Raw genomic sequence first — 19,332 nt, forward strand, 5'->3', positions numbered from 1 at the left:
TTATCACCTCTTTTTCTTGTCTCATTCTGTGTCCTGTACTTGTTCAACCTTTACCACTACATTTCACTTTGTATGTGCTGTGCTTTGTATAGGAGAGTTAGTCACCAATTAGGACCTCAAACTGATTTTATTGAAGTAATGAAATAAAGTAAACACTATGATCTTGATGGATGGATTTTTTTTTATTATTTTGGTACAGTGAAATACTGTATTTAAGATACATCATTCAGTTCTGTTGACATTATTACAATCCTGAGAGTATGTACACAAACAGACATGTTATCACAGACAACATGTAAGATCTGCCTTGCTATCATTTTGTATGTTCTATATACAGTAAAGACAGCCTCCAACAGTAGGGACTAAGATGGCGGCAGCAGGTGCAGCTCTGTAGGAACATGTTCAATATCAAATTGCTGTATCAGTCACATCCAGATTCAAATATAATGGAGATACATTTGATTACGGGTATTAAAATGTTCATTTGGTCAGTTTTGTACCCGTTTTCACAGTTTTGCTATGATCCATGAGTTTCTTTGCCTTTGTTTTAGTAAAACAGTGAAATGTTTAAAAGTTTAGATCATAAATCATCTGGTTTTGTCACCATATTGGACCAAGACAGGAGAGTAATGGGATATTGTTGTGTTGTTTTGAGTTGTGTATGGCCTCAAACAATGTCATACCCAGCTGCTGTGACACCGATGCTAATATTCTAGTAACAGGAACTCAACAGTAAGACGTGATTATTTATACTTACTAAGTATGGCAGGAATACTGGACTGCACCATATTGTGCATCTCTTCCTGTTACTGTGTATCAATATATTATAAAAACAAAATCACATTCATACAGTCATTCAGCACATACATATAATAGTCCTTTCACAGTTAAAAACATCACCCTTAAAACAGAAAATAATGGTCCAGTGAGAAACGCATAAGAACGGATTTCCCTCTCAATTTTGGTAAAATGTTATTTAAACACAGGAAATTTCAACACGTGAGGATGTAACTTGCTCTTAATATGTGTCAGCTGTTTAAATGTCACTGAGACCTGCAGGACTGTAGGAACGTACGAACGTGTGTGGGTTTGTTCTGACTGGGATTTTCTCAATATGAGCCATGGTATCAACTGAATGGTTGACGTGTGCATAGTGAAGTGCAATTTCATCCCCCAAAACATATTCAATGTTAAGTCAAAACAAAAAAAAAACAAATTGGAAAATAAATATCTCATTTTAATAAATTCCCATCAAACCTAATCAGGGATAGACCTGCTTCAGTGCAGTACAGAATGGCATTCATTTTCAACCAGACATCCTTAATCTTATTAAGCAAATATGTACAAGCAGCTACTGCTCCATTCACATTGTTAAACGAACCTCACGTAGTTTGACATCCCATCCACACGGAGGCAGTAGAGTACCACGTGTAAGCACAGAATGAAACACAATTTAAGAGAGGTCGCTCGAGAAATTCTGGCGTCCATTCAGCCACGTCCACTCACTCAACATCTAGGACCAGAACAAAGGGTGTTTTTTTTTTAATAGCCACCACGCGTAATTCAGGAAGTGATGAGTGTGAGCGTGTGCATACCTCCATGCTGCTCTCTGATTCCTGGATGGTTTCATGCAGCAAACTCTGAAGCCGACTCTCAAACGTCCTGCTCTCTTCCACAAGAGATTCATCACTGTAGACACATCCAGAGTGACCCATGCAGATGTTACTCATAATTTTGATAATGGATTATATGCATGTACAGTAGATTTATTTGCATCTTTTGAAAGGTTCTGGTGATGCTGTCTGTCTTCAGTGTGTGAGAGCAAAATTGACAGCATCAGTATACAAAAAAACGAAAAGAAAAGAAATCAACTCAACCAACTCAACCAACAACTTTGACCTCCTTTAAACCCCAGTGTGTAAGTGTACTCACAAATGGTGCAAGCTGTGTCTGGGGGTCAGCAGAGGTGGCACTGAAGAGGGGGTTCTTAGTCCATCAGGACTCCCACTCACTGGGCTACGAACTTTACTCTACACAAGACAAGACGAGGGACATAATTACATGTTGGCTAACAACAGTATACAGCACTGGAAGACATAAAACAACTTGCTATTGTTATGTTATCAACTGGACTTTTTTTGTGTCCTACATCTAGACAAATTTTTACAGGTGGAGCCGATTGTCAAAATCAAATACTGATGAGTGCTGGAGCGGATATAAAGTGTTAGTGGTGCTTTAAAGCAGAACTAAGTCCAAACACCTGTTGCTATGTTATGATTATTATTTTTGGCTACTCATGTCACGATATGCAATTAACGAGCATCCCTAAAGAGAGAGTCGAGCTGTGTCTGTGTCCTCACACAGGCCACTTTGAGCAGGTTCCACAGCTCCCTCTGTCGTTTCTCCTGCAGACTCATCAGGACTTGTTCGCTCTCAGCCATCCTCTGGACCACGCCCTCCACCTTCGGCAGCAGCTCCATCACGCGCTGGCGGCACGCTGCTGTCTTACTGCATCACACACATAGAAATAGAAAAACTTGGAGACATTAGTAACCACAGGCTGGATAGCTTATTTTAAAAAGAAGTCTTTCATTAATAAAACGTTGTGACTTTTCACACATCGTTATAAATATCAGCATGCCTTAAATTCATTTGTCACCTTGCATCTAGCCATCACATCACAGTTGCATAGTTGTTTTTAAGTCACCAGCACAAGTGGTTTCACGAGTGACTGTTTGTTTCTTTTTTCCCCAAAGACATTTTTCAAGGCAGATATTTTTACAAGCGAATAACATCAGTGATTGCTCCATTCCTCGCTATGACACGTCCAAATGTGTGTTGTGAAAAAGTTGTTGCTGTTTGTGACCTTATTAGACCTGTGTGGGTGTGTGGAGCATTTAATTAATGGCTCTTGGTCAGGTTTGGCACCCAGACCAGGTTTGTTGTCACTTTGGTATCCCTCACTTAAAAATGGTCACATATCTTAGTTGTTCATTATGGTCACCCATAATGGAATATAATAAATTATTAATTGACCATCACTATTACAAAACATGTATTATAACTATAAATTAGCCTTGACTTTGTTCAACAAAACCACATAATAGACTATAAATATTTCTGCCAATACCTTACTCCATTTTTATACTAAAACACAAATTCTCAAATTGGACTGCCATATTACAACCACTGCTCAGATCTCATTGGAAGACTGCGAAAGGAGCCCTGTTTATGTATTCAGAGATGAATAAAAATACAGTGTTTTGTGTCGAAGTACCTGAGGTGTGTGTAAAAATCTCGGAGCTTCTTCTCATAGAACTGCACAGCCTGAACCACCAGACGCACCACCTCCTGACTGTCCCCTGAACACCTCTGGTCTGAGCAAGGGGAAGGAAAGGCAGAGGAACGTAAAAGTAGGTTTATTTTGACATGAAAGCACTGTGACAAGTGTTGTAAGGAGTGAACAGATGCATGGCATCCAGACCTCTGGGTTTCTCTCTGAGCTTGCGGAATAAATCCATGGCCTTTCCTTCACTGAGGATCAAAGAGCGGAAGAGAACAAGGTCCAAAATCAGAAAGCAGTTATTTGGTTTTTTTTTCTTCAGTTTTACAGTTGAGGTTTTTTTTTATTCAGACTTACAGCGTGTCCAGGGCCTCTCCGCTCCTCCACGGCTGCCTCTGCACATCCACTATGTCTGGTTGCAGCTGCATCATCTCCTCCTCCAGTTCACTCACCTTGGCCTAGACATCCACACAATGGTCTTAGTTTTTTTAAAGCACATGTGAGTGCTCCTTACACGTACTCGTACACACACAAAAACACACTCAGCTGTACCTGACCACAACTCGCAGCAGTCTGCTCCATCTCCCTCCACACGCACAGGAGTTTCTCTGATGCTAGAGCATGGAAAAAGACCACCATTGGCTAAACTGTTTAAGACTTTCAAGTGCACTTTCTGCCTGAGGTAAACAGATCAATCTAATTAACTCCTAAATAATTACAATTAAAGGACATATTTAATGCAGCTTTGGCAGTTGTATTGAAAGCTTTCTGCCATTTATCAACATGTTTTTAGTAACATTGTACCGATCCCGGTGGCTGTCTGCTCCTGGTATTTGTCCATGTCTATGTGAAGGCTGGTGGTGAAGAAGTCCAGCTTGGCTGTGAGTCTCTGGTGCATGGACACCATCTCGTTCTTCTGTTTGGACAGTGACGAGTTGTGTCTCAGCAGGCTCATGCTGGAAGAATGAGGAGATTTGAAGATTTGTGTTCCGCACGTCTCTGTTGTGTGTGTGTGTGTATGTATTGTGTTTGTCCTACATGGCAGCTTTCTGCCCCTGCTGCAGCCTTTGCCAGTCTTCCTTCAGGGAGCGGATGGTGTGCCACGCCTGACCGCAAGTCCTCCTCAAAGGGCTGTAAGCCAGAACGTACTTAGGGTCGGTTTCTGTGTCAAAGGCAAAAATGAGAGAGAGAGACACACAGTCAGACAAAACCAAAGGATGTTTATTGTTTTGTCGTTGTTAAGTATTTTATGTATTACAGTTTGTAGTCATAAAAAGACCATTTTCCCCCCACAGAGTTTTCAATTTAGGCAGAACGTTAGGTTTATAGTCATATGTGAGCTTAAAAACATTTCTTCTATTTTCTTCTAAAGCTTTGGTCATGCTTCTAAATGAGTACAACTATAAATTGTGAAGGTTTTTAATGTTTGTTTTGTCTTTATATTAACAGTGTGCGTGGTTTAAGTGTGGGATTGTGCGTACTAATTTGCAGAGATTATCTTTTTGTTTACTACAGTTATTTCCTTTATTTAATAAAAATACAAATCAAGGCTTTTACTGGAGTGAAACATGGACCCTAGTTCACCCCCAAAAACAGAAATAACTGCTTGACTACTCAATTAATCAGACATTTATAGCAAAAGTGTTAAAGCCGCATTGGCAGATTCAACTGAAAACAACAGAGATAAGAAAGAGAAGCAGTTTAGACAAAGAAAAGCTTTGCAGGGAATGTAAGGTGACTGTTGATACTGTTGTCTTATTGCTGTGTACTCACGGACAAAGCGGATGTTTTCTGGAAGTGTGCGAGGAGCAAACTGCGGTTCATAATTGCAAGAGGAGCGATCAAACAGGAAGACCAGAGGCAAGTCTGTCCGTCGCCCATCTATCTCCTATAGACACAGGTAATAAGTATAATAATAATATATATAATATTACCATGACTCTGTCCATTATTACAATGTGCCGTTGACTCGTCTGTGAAGTTATTGTGTGTAATGTGCTGATGTTGGCTATTACCCTGTAATCTACAGCGCACTGTGTGGCCAGTCCATGAGGCTCTAAGGCCAACCCCGCCTCCAGCAGCAGCTCCTGAGTGGCCGCAGGGATGCCGGTGTCTTTTTCTATCCTCAGCTGCAGGTCTGCCACAGTCTCATCGTCCGACACCGAGTATGTCAGGATCTTAGCAGACATCATGTTCAAGACATGAACCAGCTGAGGGAAAAGAGAAGGGCCAAGCACATCGCAGAGAGAACAAGTAAATGTTTACATAATCCTTTAAAATCCCTTTGGAGTTGAAACACTGTTGCTGAACTCCGTAGAACCTTAGAAAGTTTGACATTTTGAGTTCAAATAGATTTCATTTAAAGATGCAGCCTCTACATCAGCTTTGTCAACACCAGACCAAAACAACAAAATTCAGTGAAGGAAAATGAGACAAACTTAGAGAATAAATGAACGAAATAGTCAATTAACCTTAAGCTGCAGTATGACTTGCAGCTGGGAGAAGCAGTCACTGGGTGTAGCCTCGGGGTCTTTGCCTCTCTCCTGAGGAGACCACTTCAACATCAGCTGCAGCCACCTCTCCAGTTTCTCCAATAAGAGACTGTCAAACACAAGTCAACACGTTAGACTGAGGAAACATAAATGGCCATTTTTATGTGTATGTGTGTGCCTGTCAGGGATGAAAACTACCTGTTGAGGTTGTTGGGCTGAGGCAGATGTTTAGAGAAGCGTACTTCACCTGAGAGGTCCTCATAGACAACAATGTCATCATTCTGCTTCAGCCTGAGTTTGTTGTGCCTGAATAGGATACAGAAAGATCAAATGAGAAAATTTAGATTTGGAGATGCCTAATTGTCTCTTCTCCCAGTTGGATCATGGTAAATTCCTGTGAAAACAGTCAGTTACGTGCCAGGACCTGAGCCTGGGTTTCAGCAGAAAAAGGAAAATAATTTTTCCTAGATGTAATCCAGATGTCCCTGGAGTTTCATATCTTTCATTCATCAGATTAGCAGGGCACGAGGGGCTTTGATGTAGGAACAACCCACATATCCTGTAATTCTTTGTTTCAGCAAGTCCTGTTTATTTATATATTTCTTCTGTGCTACAGTCCAGTCACTTAACAATAACATTTGCTTGGATTTGAGCTTATCGTTGCTTTACATTCAAAAACATCATTGTTCAGTTTATCTTACAAAAACTAGACTCTTGTCACAAGGGTGCAAAAGCAACCTGAGATTAAACCTGACCATTAGAAATGGTGGAAATTTTACAATGCATAACCTAGATTGGATAAACATTACTTTGCTTCCTTCCGAGATGACCTTGTGTGTCATTTTAACAATTAATTAGATTCAGGATTTTATGAAAGGTGGTTCTACCAAGGAACAGGCTGCCAGGTTGGTAAGAAAGGGCGAAATCCTGTGATACACTCAAACACCAAAGTCCCGAAGCTCCAGTAGTCGACAGTGACTGTGTATCTCTGTCTCTCAATGAGCTCTGGAGCCTGGAATATGGAAAGGAAAACAAGTTTAGCTGTTACTGTCCAGATGATGAGAAGATCCCATGGGAAATGAGTCCACCTGTGTTTTCAACACTTACTAAGTACTGAAGTGTTCCCACAAATGATGTGCAAAGGCTGCTCTGGTCAAGCTCTTTGGCATAGCCAAGATCTATAATCTTGTGGATCAGCTAAGATTAGAAGAAAAGGAAAGAAATAAATTGTTATCAACAAAATGTGTCCCTATAATTTCAAATCCGTAACTTGAAGGAACAGTTTGACATTTTGGGAAACAGGCTCACTTGCTTTTTGGCTTTCATACTTACATACATTTTTGCAGGGATTAAACAAACAAGATACAATGTGTTAATTAGTGAGCTTTAGAGGTGTGGTGAGCAGATTTTGTTACTAAGAAAGCAAGGTTGGCCGCTTCCCCATGTTTCATGTCTGTGCTGCTAAGCTAAGCTAACCAGCTCCTGCCATAACACTGCAATTGATAGACAGATATGTGTGGTATCATCTCACCAAACTCTCCACCATAATGCCAATAAGTCTATTTGGCAAAATGTCAAACTATTCCTTTAAATCCCGAGAGTCTCCAGCATATATGAGCATAACTCAAGTTTTTAATGCTTTTCTGTCCAATTGTGTGAAACCACTTTTGTCTTAATAACTCCCCAAACCAAAAATTAAGTCTGTCCGCTGGATTTACTGTTTCTCTCGTATTCCAGACAAAAACAAGTGTTGCTGCAAAGCTATAAATTTAGTGCAGATAAAATCTGTTTGGTTAAATTTCTATAAATGCAGCAGAGTTTCATAAACATGAATATATAACCTCTTTAATATGTCTGGCCTGTTTTATGTAACATTCTTCATTTTCCTGTGACCTGTTGCAGGCTGGAGGATGACACGATGTGATTTGTTACATAACAAACAAAATAAGTTATCCCAAAGGGGACGTTAAGGCAATTCCAAAAGTGCTTTGTAACTGTAAGGGTAAGCAAAACAACTGAGGTTTGCGCATTAAATATTTAATGCAGCAAAGTTGTGCTCATCTGGTGAGGGAAGACATGGACATGGACATGAGAGAGAGACGAGTCTCCTGCACTTATTGCACATAACCCACATGCAGACAGCGTGTATATGACCTCTTTACTGTGGTTTGGGGTGTATCTGTCATAACAAAGATGGTTCACAGGGTCTTTAACTCACTCTCTTCTCTCCCTGCTGCAGCACAATGTTTTCTGGTTTCAGATCTCTGTGGATGATCCTCTTCTTATGGAGGTAGGTTAGAGCAGAAGCTGAAAGGCAACAGAAGAAGAAGAACTTTTCAGCCTAGTGCTAAGTCACTCTTTAATAAGACCACTAAGCACCATGAGAAGGTAAGACTCGTACATTCTATAGCCTTTAATCTGTATGGGCAGAATGAATAGGTTTAATCTCAGTTTACAACTGAAACTATGTCACTTCACTTGTGCGTCAAAGGGTGACTAGTGTGTGTGCTGGCGCGGTGTGTTCAACGAAGTGGAACTCATAACCTTTGTAACACCTTACTGTATAAGCATGTGCAGGAGGGTGTATGTATGTATGTGTGCGTGAGTGTTTGGGTGTTTCTGTCTTTACCCTCCCTGGTGAAGCAGTTTTAAGGGGATCACTCATTATCAGGAAATGTTCAACAGTGTGTAACAGGAAGAAAAGGCGTTTCTGTGTGTCTGTGTCTGTGTGTGTGTGTGTTGTGTCAGTGTGTGTGTCTTACTCTACTCTCCACTTTTGATCTGTGTGACCAATACCACATGTGCCCTCTCTCAAACCTGTTTATGCAGTGTGTGATATACAAACGTCTTGCTGATGCGAGCGTCCATACGATTGTTGACGTAAGCCTTTGGCTGAGTGTGAGCTGTCGCCACGGTGACTAAGAGGTTGGTGGTTTAGGATCAGTGATGACATCACAATACTGGTCGGAAGGATCATTTCCTCCATTCTACAGGACACTAATCACGCTGCCAGCTCATACACACACGCAGTCTATCACTTTCATACAGACTCGATTTACAAGCTGGGGACTGGGCAGCTGGGCAGGATACTCACAAATGTCAGATAACAGGATCAAAACGGAGCCCTCCCTCATTCCGCAGCAGTTCTCCAGGAGGTTCAGATACTGCAGACAGCACAATCACAGACATTTGATACTAGAACAATATGAACTGTGGGAAGAAAACAATAAATGAAGACAGTCTGAGGAAACGATACATCAATCTGTCTTTTTTATTCATGTTTTAGAACTTTCTGCTCTTCTGCTCCTCTATAAAGGCAACTGTTTCCCCTCCATTAAGTACATTGTGTTTATAAAGGATTACATTTACTTGGAGGTCATGAAAAAGTTCAGATTCAAGCAGAAAACAAAGAAGTATTATCTGTCTCTAACCATGCTAAACGTTGACTAAACTTCAACTAAAAGTTTTGTAAATTGGCAAATGAACACTTGTTGTAAAGCCTTTCATCTATTTCACTTGCAAGATATATATACATATATATATATATATATATATATATATTGTAAAGCCTTTCATCTATTTCACTTATTTACACTTATATATATATATATATATTTAAAGCGCTCCACTGCTGGAAACTTTTGGCAGGCCTGACAAAAGAAGATGGTGCAGTTTTCCACTCTCTGTCCCAACAAACCACATCCATCTACCCCAACTGCACCATCTGGGATGCTTTGAAATTTTCATGACACTGCGGTCTGCCATGGTTGGCATTTTCCTCCTCTACTGGCTGCCTGGTGCCAACATTGTCTATCGCCTCAGGCTCCACACTCAGCTGCAGATTAAAAAACTGAGATTTCTCCCCCAGCAGAAGTGCAAACAATTGTCTGGTTGTTGCGCCAAATAGTCACAATCATGTGTGAGAATCTTAAACTCAGTGAACTACAAAAAATATAAGCAGCTGTGACTTTTGCACTTTCAGCTTTGACATGCTTTTACTTGTTATTTCACAGAAACTTTAGGATTGTGTTGAAGGACGCTTTTTGGAAGACATATAATAATTTCTGGTGGTTGGAGATTTACTGAGTCAAATCATATTCAGGTCAGGTGCTGAGAAAGAATAAGTCATGAGAAGTGGTTCAAACAGATCATCACCACTCATGAGTAAGGCTCCTTAATTTAATTCATAGTGATTCAAGACTTTGTCCCAAAGGTTTATGGGCCTTTAATCCTAAACCACATATGTGCACTCACTCTTGCAAACATACCACAGACTTTTACCTTTCTCAGATCCCCTCCCTGACAGTATTCCATTGCCAGCAGAGGCAGGTCATTGGTGGCCGCCAGTTTCTTCATTTCCTCAGGAACCTCTCTGGCTGCAACGACGTTGACATGATCCAACCTGCAAACCAACCAACAAACATAAGCAGGCAACGTCTGTCGTAACTGAATTATCGACAAAAAAAAAGCACAAATCTAGATCAGGAACAGTGGATCCCATTGTTTTTGGCTTGTGATCCATTAAAATGAAACAATGATTACTTGCCATACTGGTTTTAAATGTTGCAAGTTCACCTAATAGGTGTTTTTTCTTCTTTTTCTTATTTGAATAAAAGAAGATGGGAAAAAAAATCAAGTAATTAACAAGAAAAAAGGAAAGATTTGGGAAACGTCAGAAAAAAAAGCAGGGTTTTTATCAGCTTCCCTACTCTGTCGACCTCCTGTACTCATGTAAGTGAGTAAATTTTACGAAGCAACGCTGTTTTTACAGCATATACCCACATCACATTAATCAAAAATGTGAGCTCTTCTCCACTGCTGTCTCCAACAAATGTGTCTAAAAACGGTACATGATGAAGACACAACTACCTGCTAAACTTTTCATCAGTTAATTAATAATCTTAAAAACCGATTACGCCAGCAACGCTCTTAACCTTCCTCCATTTGCCATTTGACCTCCCCTGTGACTCTCTCTGTTTTTCATTCTTTGTTGTTTCATAACTTTGTCTGAGACATTCTGTTTCTGATCGTCACAGGTTCAGAACCTCATTAAGATAACAAAGTCAAACTGATATCAGATCCACCAGGAAAACGATTTACACTGGAAACATAACACTGTCACAAAACATTAATCATTGTGTGTGTGTGTGTGTGTGTGTGTGTGTGTGTGTGTGTGTGTGTGTGTGTGTGTGTGTGTGTGGTGTGTATGACTCTCTCTTGTGTAAGTGCTAGGGGAGAGTCGACAGAAAAACATTTAGGTTTACAGAGAGTGGGATGAAACTGAACCTGCACAAGAACCTGAACCTGTTTTTTTAACTAAAATATTAATCTGACGAAAAAGTAATGTACATCATAACTCAAAAACATCGTAAAGATGATGTATTTGTACATGTGAATGTGTACATCTGTGTTAAGTAGCTGTCATAGTATCATGGTAGGTCGCCATGCATGTGTCCCCTGCCCTGTGGTTTTTCCATGAGTTGAGCGTGGGTGTGCAGGAGGGCTGTGGCTGTGACCACGTCTGTCTGAAAACAACACACTTGTTAGGAAAGAAATAGTTTTATCCTCATGTTTGCACCCACAAATGACAAAATACACACACACACACATCTGACATCTCACAAACAATCAACACCAGCATGAGCTGCCATCCAATTCCAGTGACCCAACACCCAAACTGAAACCATTAATAGACAACACAGACGTGTGTGGAAATGAAGCACACACCATAAGCAGAGCAAAATGAGGAGGCGGCACATTATCCTGTCAGAAATAACCACCGACAGACCAAAATAACCCAAACTTCCACGCAGTTCTAATTATTTAATGCCTTGTGTGATTTTTTTTGCTATTAAGGACACAAATTTAGCTTTCGTATTTTGAGAAAAACAGATGGGTACATAAAAGTCAAATGTTAAACTCATAAGCCAAACTTGTCATGGAATGTACAACATTGAGTCAAACCAAAACTCGCCTCCCAAAGGTTTGGAGGGCAAAAAGAAAAGGGGAAATCACAGATTTCTGGAGTTTAGTTTGAAAAGTGTGTCACACACTGACTCTGTTGTAACGAGAAAGACTAGCTGTCGTAGTCAAGCAAAAAACAAAACAGTTTGGAAATGTGGTCCTTTCAGACATAAGATCACTGTCTGTGAGCTTCTGTAAGACTCAAACAGTCGCAGACAAGATGAGAAGATTATCATGATCTTCACATGACCTGAAGGCAGGACTTGCTTTATTGCCTAAACCTGATGAAATGACCTGTGTCAAAATGCATTTTATAGCTTTGTTATTTTAATGGTGTTCTTATATGGTACAAAATCTCAAATAAATGCTTCTTTATAGCACAGGAATGCCGGCTGGCGTGTGTCCTGGTGTTCTCGCGGTTAGGACACATACCACATATAAAAAATAAGTGTAAATATTGAAGCTGAAGCTTCAAAGGTAAACTGCTGCCGTGTGTGTGCTGTGTGTCCTGAACATGACTGGCATTTGAAGGTGACAGTGGAAAGGTGGTACAGCCAAAAGGGACTTGGGTTTCCTTCTGTGGAACTGACCTCTTCATGATCTGGATCTCCAGACACCATCTCTCTTTGTTTCTCTCGCTCAGTTCCTGACGGCACTGCTTTATAGCAATCTGCTCCTCTGTGTCCTGAAAACACACACACACACACACACAAAAAAAATAATGATACAGATTTGCTGTGCTAAAACTCACAGAGTTTTCCATCCTCTCCTTGTGGAAGATGTATTGCAAACTACAATGATGTGGTCTTCCTCTGAACTGAACCTGTAAAAAAAAAAAAAAAAAATGACATGTTTGGCTCTCTAGTCTACACTGTGTGGCTCCACTTGGGTGCAGCAGTTTGATGTCATGATTGATTTTCAACTGATTATCAAAATTGCTGCAAATCAATATCGCGTCAATGTACTAATCAGAGAATTGACTAATTGTTGCAGGTCAGTTGATGTTTTTTCCAACATATAAACAGCAAAATAGCAGTAACATCTTAGTTGTGGCCTCAAAATTTTCTTCATTAGAACATTAATGAGACATGTTAGAGATGCCACCTAGTAGTGGACATGTTTTTAACAGCTGAAGTAAAATTGATAAATAAATATGAAAAATAAATTATGCACTTTATCATGATAACTTTGGCTTTTGCACTTCTGTTGATGGCAAACTGAGACAGACAAGAGAGAGATAATGGACTAAAAATCCTGATACAGATGCCAGAAATCATGAATAACACAAGTACATTTTCACTGTATGCTTCTCCCAGAATCATCAAGGAAAAGGAACCCACCCTGCTTCCCATAACTTCATCAATGAACTAATAATAACATACAGTATTGTCATTAACACAGGAAGACAGGAAATTTCCTCCAGAAGACACTTAGTCATCGCAGCAGCGCCAGCACTTACTAGCTGCTGCAAATAGTAGCAGAATTAAATTACGTGACAGTTTTAAATTAGTTATTTATTACATATAATCTGCAAGAAAATCAATTTAACACACAATACAGGTGTAACGTATGCCAAATTACATGGGTATAACAAAGTAAACTATAATGTGTGCCTAAAACTTCAATGTCAGATTTCAGAAAGACAGATTTTTATTCACATTTTATTCATTTTTTTTCAAGTATTGAGAAGCGTTTACATACAAATCAACTGTACTTGAAATCACTAGTGAAAATATTTCCAAAGATCAACTGCTGCTACAGTTTCTGACTCTCCATCACTTGTATATCTACATTCATGCTGCTTGGCACAAAGGAAGCTCTAAGTTTACCTTGAATGTGAGTGTGAGTAATACACCTCAAGTACAATTTTAAAAAGAGGAAGAGGAAGGTCCACTAAGAGGGCGTGCTGGTATTCCCATAGTGTGCTGTTGCTAATGATGTAACCCTACAGTGCTCTCATCCTATGACTTAGAGTGATATCATTACAACGGACATCGTTTCTATTGAACTACATGCACCAAAAAAAGCTCACAGGACTGATGTCATTCTACTTACAAAAACAGTACAGATGAGAAACTCTTTGTCAGGATCAAGAGGAAATGTCTTATGTCATTCTATATGACTGTATTTAATTTACATATGGAAATTTCAGTTATACATATGTCTTACCAGATGAAAAGAAAGAAAAAAAAGCAATTGAAGAGTCACTTTTACATGTTTCAATGTAAAAGTTTTGTAGGATTATTTGCATATGTTTGCAATACAGGCAGCAAGCGATTCCAATGCCAATTCGCCTACCAGACTGGCACTGGGGTGGATGACACAGTCATCTTCCTCCTGCACAGGGCCCTCTGTCACCTGGACCAGCCTGGGAGCACTGTGAGAATCATGTTCTTTTATTTCTCCAGCGCTCTCAACACCATACAGCCTGTGCCGCTGAGGGACAAGCTGGAGCACTCAGGGATGGAGCAGCAGCTTACATCATGGCTACTGGACTACCTCAATAACCCTCCACATTACGTGAGGCCATGGAACTGTGTGTCTGACATGGTGGTCTGCAGCACAGGGGTCCCGTTGTGGACATCAGACACAATTCAATCAACGGTCACCTGCAGAAGTTCTCTGATGACTTTGCTATTGTTGGAGAATGACACAGACTACAGAGAACTGATTCAGGACTTAGTGGACTCGTGCCAGCGGAACTGCCTACAGATCAATGCAGGGAAAACAAAGGAGCTGGTGGTGGATTTCCGCAGGCGTGGAAACTCACCCCCAACAATGGTGAACATCCAGGGAATGACAAGACAACTCCATTGCACTGTACAGGAAGGGCTGGAGCAGACTGTACCTGCTGAGGAGACCAAGGTCCTTTCGAGTGCAGTGGGCACTCATCAGGATATTTTTCGACTCTGTGGTAGCATTGGCCCTGTTCTATGGAGTGGTCTGCTGGGGCAGCAGCATCTCTACTGCTGGCCGAAAGAGACTGGACAAAAGGGAAGGCCAGCGCTGTGGTAGGAAGCCCCCTTGACCCAGTGCAGGTGGTGGGAGAGAGAAGAATGATCGCCAAGCTATCCTCTCTGATTGAGAACAACTCCCACCCCCTGCATGAGACTCTGACAGCACTGGGCAGCTCCTTCAGTAGAAGGCTGCTTCACCTCAAGTGTGTGAAGGAGTGTTACTGCAAGTCATTCCTACTGCAAGTCATTCCTTTGAGACTGCACAATCAGCACTGCTCCCGGCAGACCCCATGCACTCCACCACAATCAGAATCTCATTAAGTTATGTGCAATAACTTCACCACAATAACTATGTGTGTAAATATGTGCAATATGGTAACCTTTGCTGTAACATTTTGTACTGCTCTGAAGCACAAACAGGTAGTCACTTAAATCTTGTGTGTTTTTCTATTGTACAGTTTTTCTTCCTTGGGAAAGAGTTTAGTTGAATTCAATTGTAAATATTAAGAATCTACTTTGTATAGTTTTTGCATATTTTTTATATTTTTATTCAACTCCTTTGCACCTTATTGCTGTCCTTGTGCTGCTGGGAGAACGTAAATTACCCCACTATGGGACAAATAAAGGAAATTCTTAATTCTTATTCTTATTTCTGTCCGGATTAATGCTCTTATTTCAGACTTCAGGTGTTCAAACTGTGATATGAGAGACAGAGTTGCCAGAGAGGGTGGCAGAAGGAGAGAAGTGTCATGTGAGCCACAATTTGGGTCAAATTCTCTATTCCTTTTCTGAGTCACAACACAGTCACTTCTGAGCAACAAACATGATATGCATATTTTTAGATTCAGCGTGACTTGTACTTTTTGAGGACCTCATTGTCTCCTCCATCGCGAATGACTTAAATCCACTTTAAACCCATACAAAAAAGACAACGCTTATAACTCCAGAAATGTGCCTGAAATTCATCACCTTTTTAAGATTTCTTCAGAACCAAAGCATCAGTAATTGCTAAAAGCTGATTATGCTAATCCTAATTGTGCAAATTTGGCAAAATGAAAAGAAACATTTGCTCACCATGTGGGCCACAACATAACACACTGACTCCATGACAGTATTTAACTTCCAGATTACATCTGTATGATGACTAAGTGCATGGTCTGTTTCTGTCCAGAAACATTTCGAAGAAATGAAACAAAGTACTAAAGAATGAGGAAATACAGTCAGAGAACAACATCTCTGCAGACAAAAACACACACTTAAGTAATGATTGAGAGAAATTACTTTCGTATGAGTCCAAAACTTGTCTTTAAGAAAACTGCTGTTCAATATAGCTTCAAAATGAAATTAAAACCAAAAAAACGCAACTGCATTGTTAAAAGTGTGTGGCTCATGTACCTTATTTTGCCATCTTGTGACATTCCCAAAGCCTCCGGTGCCCAGTCGCTCCTTCAGCTCCCAGGGCCCACAGCTTTGCTGCTGCTGCAAGGGGACTCGATTCATGGCCTCCTCAGGTGGTCCTGCACCCAATACAACAAGTAACAAGAATAAAGTCTACAGTCATGCTGTTGGAAAACTCTGTATTGCTAACCCTTTGCCCAGATATCAACAAAGTAGGCTGTGCTTTTTCAGCATAAGGTGTATCAAGGCTGAAAGCTAAAATAACCATCTGGGACCTCTGGGAAATCGTGACTGGAACTTTTGATTTTGTTTTTTTACACATTTTGTAGACTACAGACATTAGTTGAAGCCCTAATTTGTTCATTGAGGCTTCAGAGGTATGAAGCCTTCTGGCGATTCTAGATGGGGACAGAAAATTTCAACAGACACTAGGATTCACGTGTCACCTGAAGACTATAAAACTTTATACCAAATTACCCAACTGTATCTGATCCATTTTATGCTTATTGAGATACACAATGGACAAATGCACTGACCATCACAACAACAGGGATTTTAATGACATCATATTCTAAATACATAGACAGCGTTGCACTATAACAGCTTCCACTCTTCTGGGAAGGAGTATTTCTGTGGGAATTTTTGCTCATTCATGCATTCGAGCATTTGTGAGGTCAGGCACTGATGTTGGACCAAAAGGCCTGACTCACAATCTCTGTTCCAGTTCATCCCAAAGGTGTTCAGTGGGGTTGAGGTCAGGGCTCTGTGTGGGCCAGTCAAGTTCTTCCACACCAAACTCATCCAACCATGTCTTTATGGACTTTGCTTTGCGCACTGGGGCACAGTCATGCTGAATTAGAAAAGGGCCTTCCCCAAACTGTTACCACAAAGTTGGGAGCATAGCATTGTCCAAAATGTCTTGGCATGCTGAAGCATTAAGATTTCCCTTCAGTGGAAGTAAGTTGCCCAGCCCAAACCCTAAAAAACAGATACATCCCAATACTTTTGTCTATATAGTGTATTTAATGAAAGTTCTCAACAGACCAAGCGACTGCTGTGCTTCAGTTTCAGGGCCCAGATATTGTACAGCAATGGCTGCCAATTTAAAATTAAATTGAAATTAAAAAATATAGCTTAAAATAGTAGTAATATATAACAGTGTTTATAGTTTGTATCACTGAGCTAAAGCAGCAAAGTAACTAGAAAATCAACTAACCCAATAAATGCAGTGGAGATGAAGTAAAAAGTAAAATATATGCTTCCCATATGTAGCTGAGTGAAAGTATCAGAAAATGGAAGTAAAGTCAAGCACAAGTGTCTCAAAATTGTACTCAAGTATGGTACTTAAGTAAAAGATATACATTTGTAGCAAATTGGTTATCGGCCACCTACGTTAATAAGAATTGTTATCAGTATTGCGAGTAGAAAAAGTCTGTCTCTAATCACTATTGAAATAAGGGCTGGATGGGTCCTATCGGACAGACAGAGGTGATTTGTTTTCCACTGGCTATTCAAAACTCCCCAAACATAACTCTGATTGTGTTCAACACTGGCTTGATGTTGTTTTTTTACACACTTGACCGCAGTGCTCCCTGTATGTTGCATGCTTTCACAGTTATACAGTTAGACTAAGTGTCTCACAGGCTGTCACCAGGCCTGTTCAACACTGCGGTGACACTGAATGCATCAACCAGCGTGCTTCGGTTTTTCACTTTGTGCTCTAATGTTGATCTCACCTCGCTGCACGTTACAAAATGAGACATTCGCGTACAAAAAACTCACTTCTTTCTGTGTATATTTTATGTTTTCTAGGGGTTATGGCAATGTACTACAACATATTCGCTTTCGGATTTTAAGCGCTTCAAACAGCCTACAGGATTATTTAAATCCTACCGTAAACTTCGTAGGCAGCGTTCGCACGCTTTCACAGCTGGTTTTCTTTGAACACTGGGTGTATCCGGTCTTTGAACGAGTTAAACTTTAAACATTATAGTATTCATTTTTTGTCAGACGAGTCTCAAAAACTTTTTACTTCCTGATTCTCATATTTCCTGTAAACCTGAGGGGATCCGCCCACAAGGAGGCAGAGTCCCCGGCTCTGATGTCAAGCTCGTAGTTTCATGCAGATGTTTTTAACCACATTTTCACACATCCGTACCATGACTAATGATTCCCTTTCAATACGATTTGGTCTAAAAACCTTAGAAAACAAAAAAAGAAAACTAAAATTATTTGTCCCATGTAGCAAAAATATGTTTTACGTTTCTGAAGTAGATCTTAATCGGGTTTTCAGATAAATTTCAAGGAAGACTGAAATGCCTATTAAACCTGGAACCAAAAACAGTCAGACACTGTTATTTGAAATGCTTGGTGTGTCTTTACTCATGTCAGATATTCATTTCGGTATTTAACATTCTCTTCTACTCCGCTAAGTCAATGTTGAACGAACGGATGTTGTATTTGGGGAGGATGCACTTCAGAATTTCCAGGGTATGGCAGTGACGTTTTTCATTTCATCACCAGTTATTCTTGGACTGAATAGTTTAGTTAACACTTGATAACTCACTTTGATACAGCCAATAAGGTTAATCTTCCCCTGATTGCTTACACATATCTGACATTTCTCTGATATTATCTGTTGGTTTGTAAGATCCACTTTAACTTTGGAAATGTTTGTAAAAATAAAAAAAGAGCCGTACTGTTTATATAAACACAATATGGTGCTGCTTCCTAATCCTTTCCAGTAAGGCTAGCACACACCAGACAGTATGGAAGTCTAGAATAAATGGAACTCATAATGAAAGACCTTTGTTGTCTTATTTAGCTTTGTTTAGTCACATAAATGTAGCCTGTGGAGATGGCTTAAATGTTGTCCTCCACAAGTGTTTACTTCCCACTACATTCATCTGTTTCAATAACTGCTTTTTAGCAGTCGTTTTCGGTTGAACTTTTACTGGCCCATCTCCACAGTAAGACAACCACAGCCATCATTTTGTCAGCTCTGTGACCAAATACACTGCAAATATTGATAAACGTCTTTCATTTACCATAGTTCTTGTACTGGGCGATCCGATTTTATGACAAAAGATATCACAAAATGTTGATTTATTGCTCTAAATTGGGCTACCTTTGTAAACTTTCTTTATAAATTGATGGGTTGGAAATCACTGACCATTTACAGACAACAGCACTGGTATGTATATTTTTTTGATCTATGAAATAATACTGGGTAATACCC

The 19,332-nt window shown here is 40.1% G+C and overlaps 1 protein-coding gene across 1 annotated transcript; it reads right to left on the reverse strand.

Moving 5' to 3' along the window:
- Positions 1 to 167: 167 nt before the first annotated feature.
- ikbkb (inhibitor of nuclear factor kappa B kinase subunit beta) lies at positions 168 to 18,167 on the reverse strand. Its single transcript, XM_046387965.1, has 22 exons — positions 17,988 to 18,167; positions 16,092 to 16,213; positions 12,330 to 12,424; positions 10,057 to 10,177; positions 8,870 to 8,939; positions 7,994 to 8,082; positions 6,883 to 6,972; positions 6,663 to 6,787; positions 5,974 to 6,081; positions 5,755 to 5,884; positions 5,299 to 5,493; positions 5,057 to 5,171; positions 4,322 to 4,445; positions 4,088 to 4,239; positions 3,836 to 3,897; positions 3,641 to 3,741; positions 3,485 to 3,534; positions 3,278 to 3,377; positions 2,361 to 2,508; positions 1,933 to 2,030; positions 1,596 to 1,689; positions 168 to 1,513 (listed from the first exon to the last, which is right to left on the reverse strand). Exons 2-22 carry the CDS (start codon positions 16,194 to 16,196, stop codon positions 1,454 to 1,456), a joined length of 2,232 nt encoding a protein of 743 aa, XP_046243921.1. The 5' UTR covers positions 16,197 to 16,213; positions 17,988 to 18,167; the 3' UTR covers positions 168 to 1,453.
- Positions 18,168 to 19,332: the final 1,165 nt, after the last annotated feature.

Source organism: Scatophagus argus, chromosome 4 (genome assembly GCF_020382885.2).
Source record: "Scatophagus argus isolate fScaArg1 chromosome 4, fScaArg1.pri, whole genome shotgun sequence".
NCBI classification, from domain to species: Eukaryota; Metazoa; Chordata; class Actinopteri; family Scatophagidae; genus Scatophagus; species Scatophagus argus.

Excerpts from the sequence above, each read along its gene's own strand:
- ikbkb (XM_046387965.1), bottom strand. The coding sequence starts at position 16,196 with ATGAATCGAGTCCCCTTGCAGCAGCAGCAAAGCTGTGGGCCCTGGGAG. Across the intron at positions 6,788-6,882 it reads TGGGAACACTTCAGTACTTA|GCTCCAGAGCTCATTGAGAG; the intron begins GTAAGTGTTGAA and ends TCCATATTCCAG. Across the intron at positions 4,446-5,056 it reads AGAAAACATCCGCTTTGTCC|AAACCGACCCTAAGTACGTT; the intron begins GTGAGTACACAG and ends CCTTTGACACAG.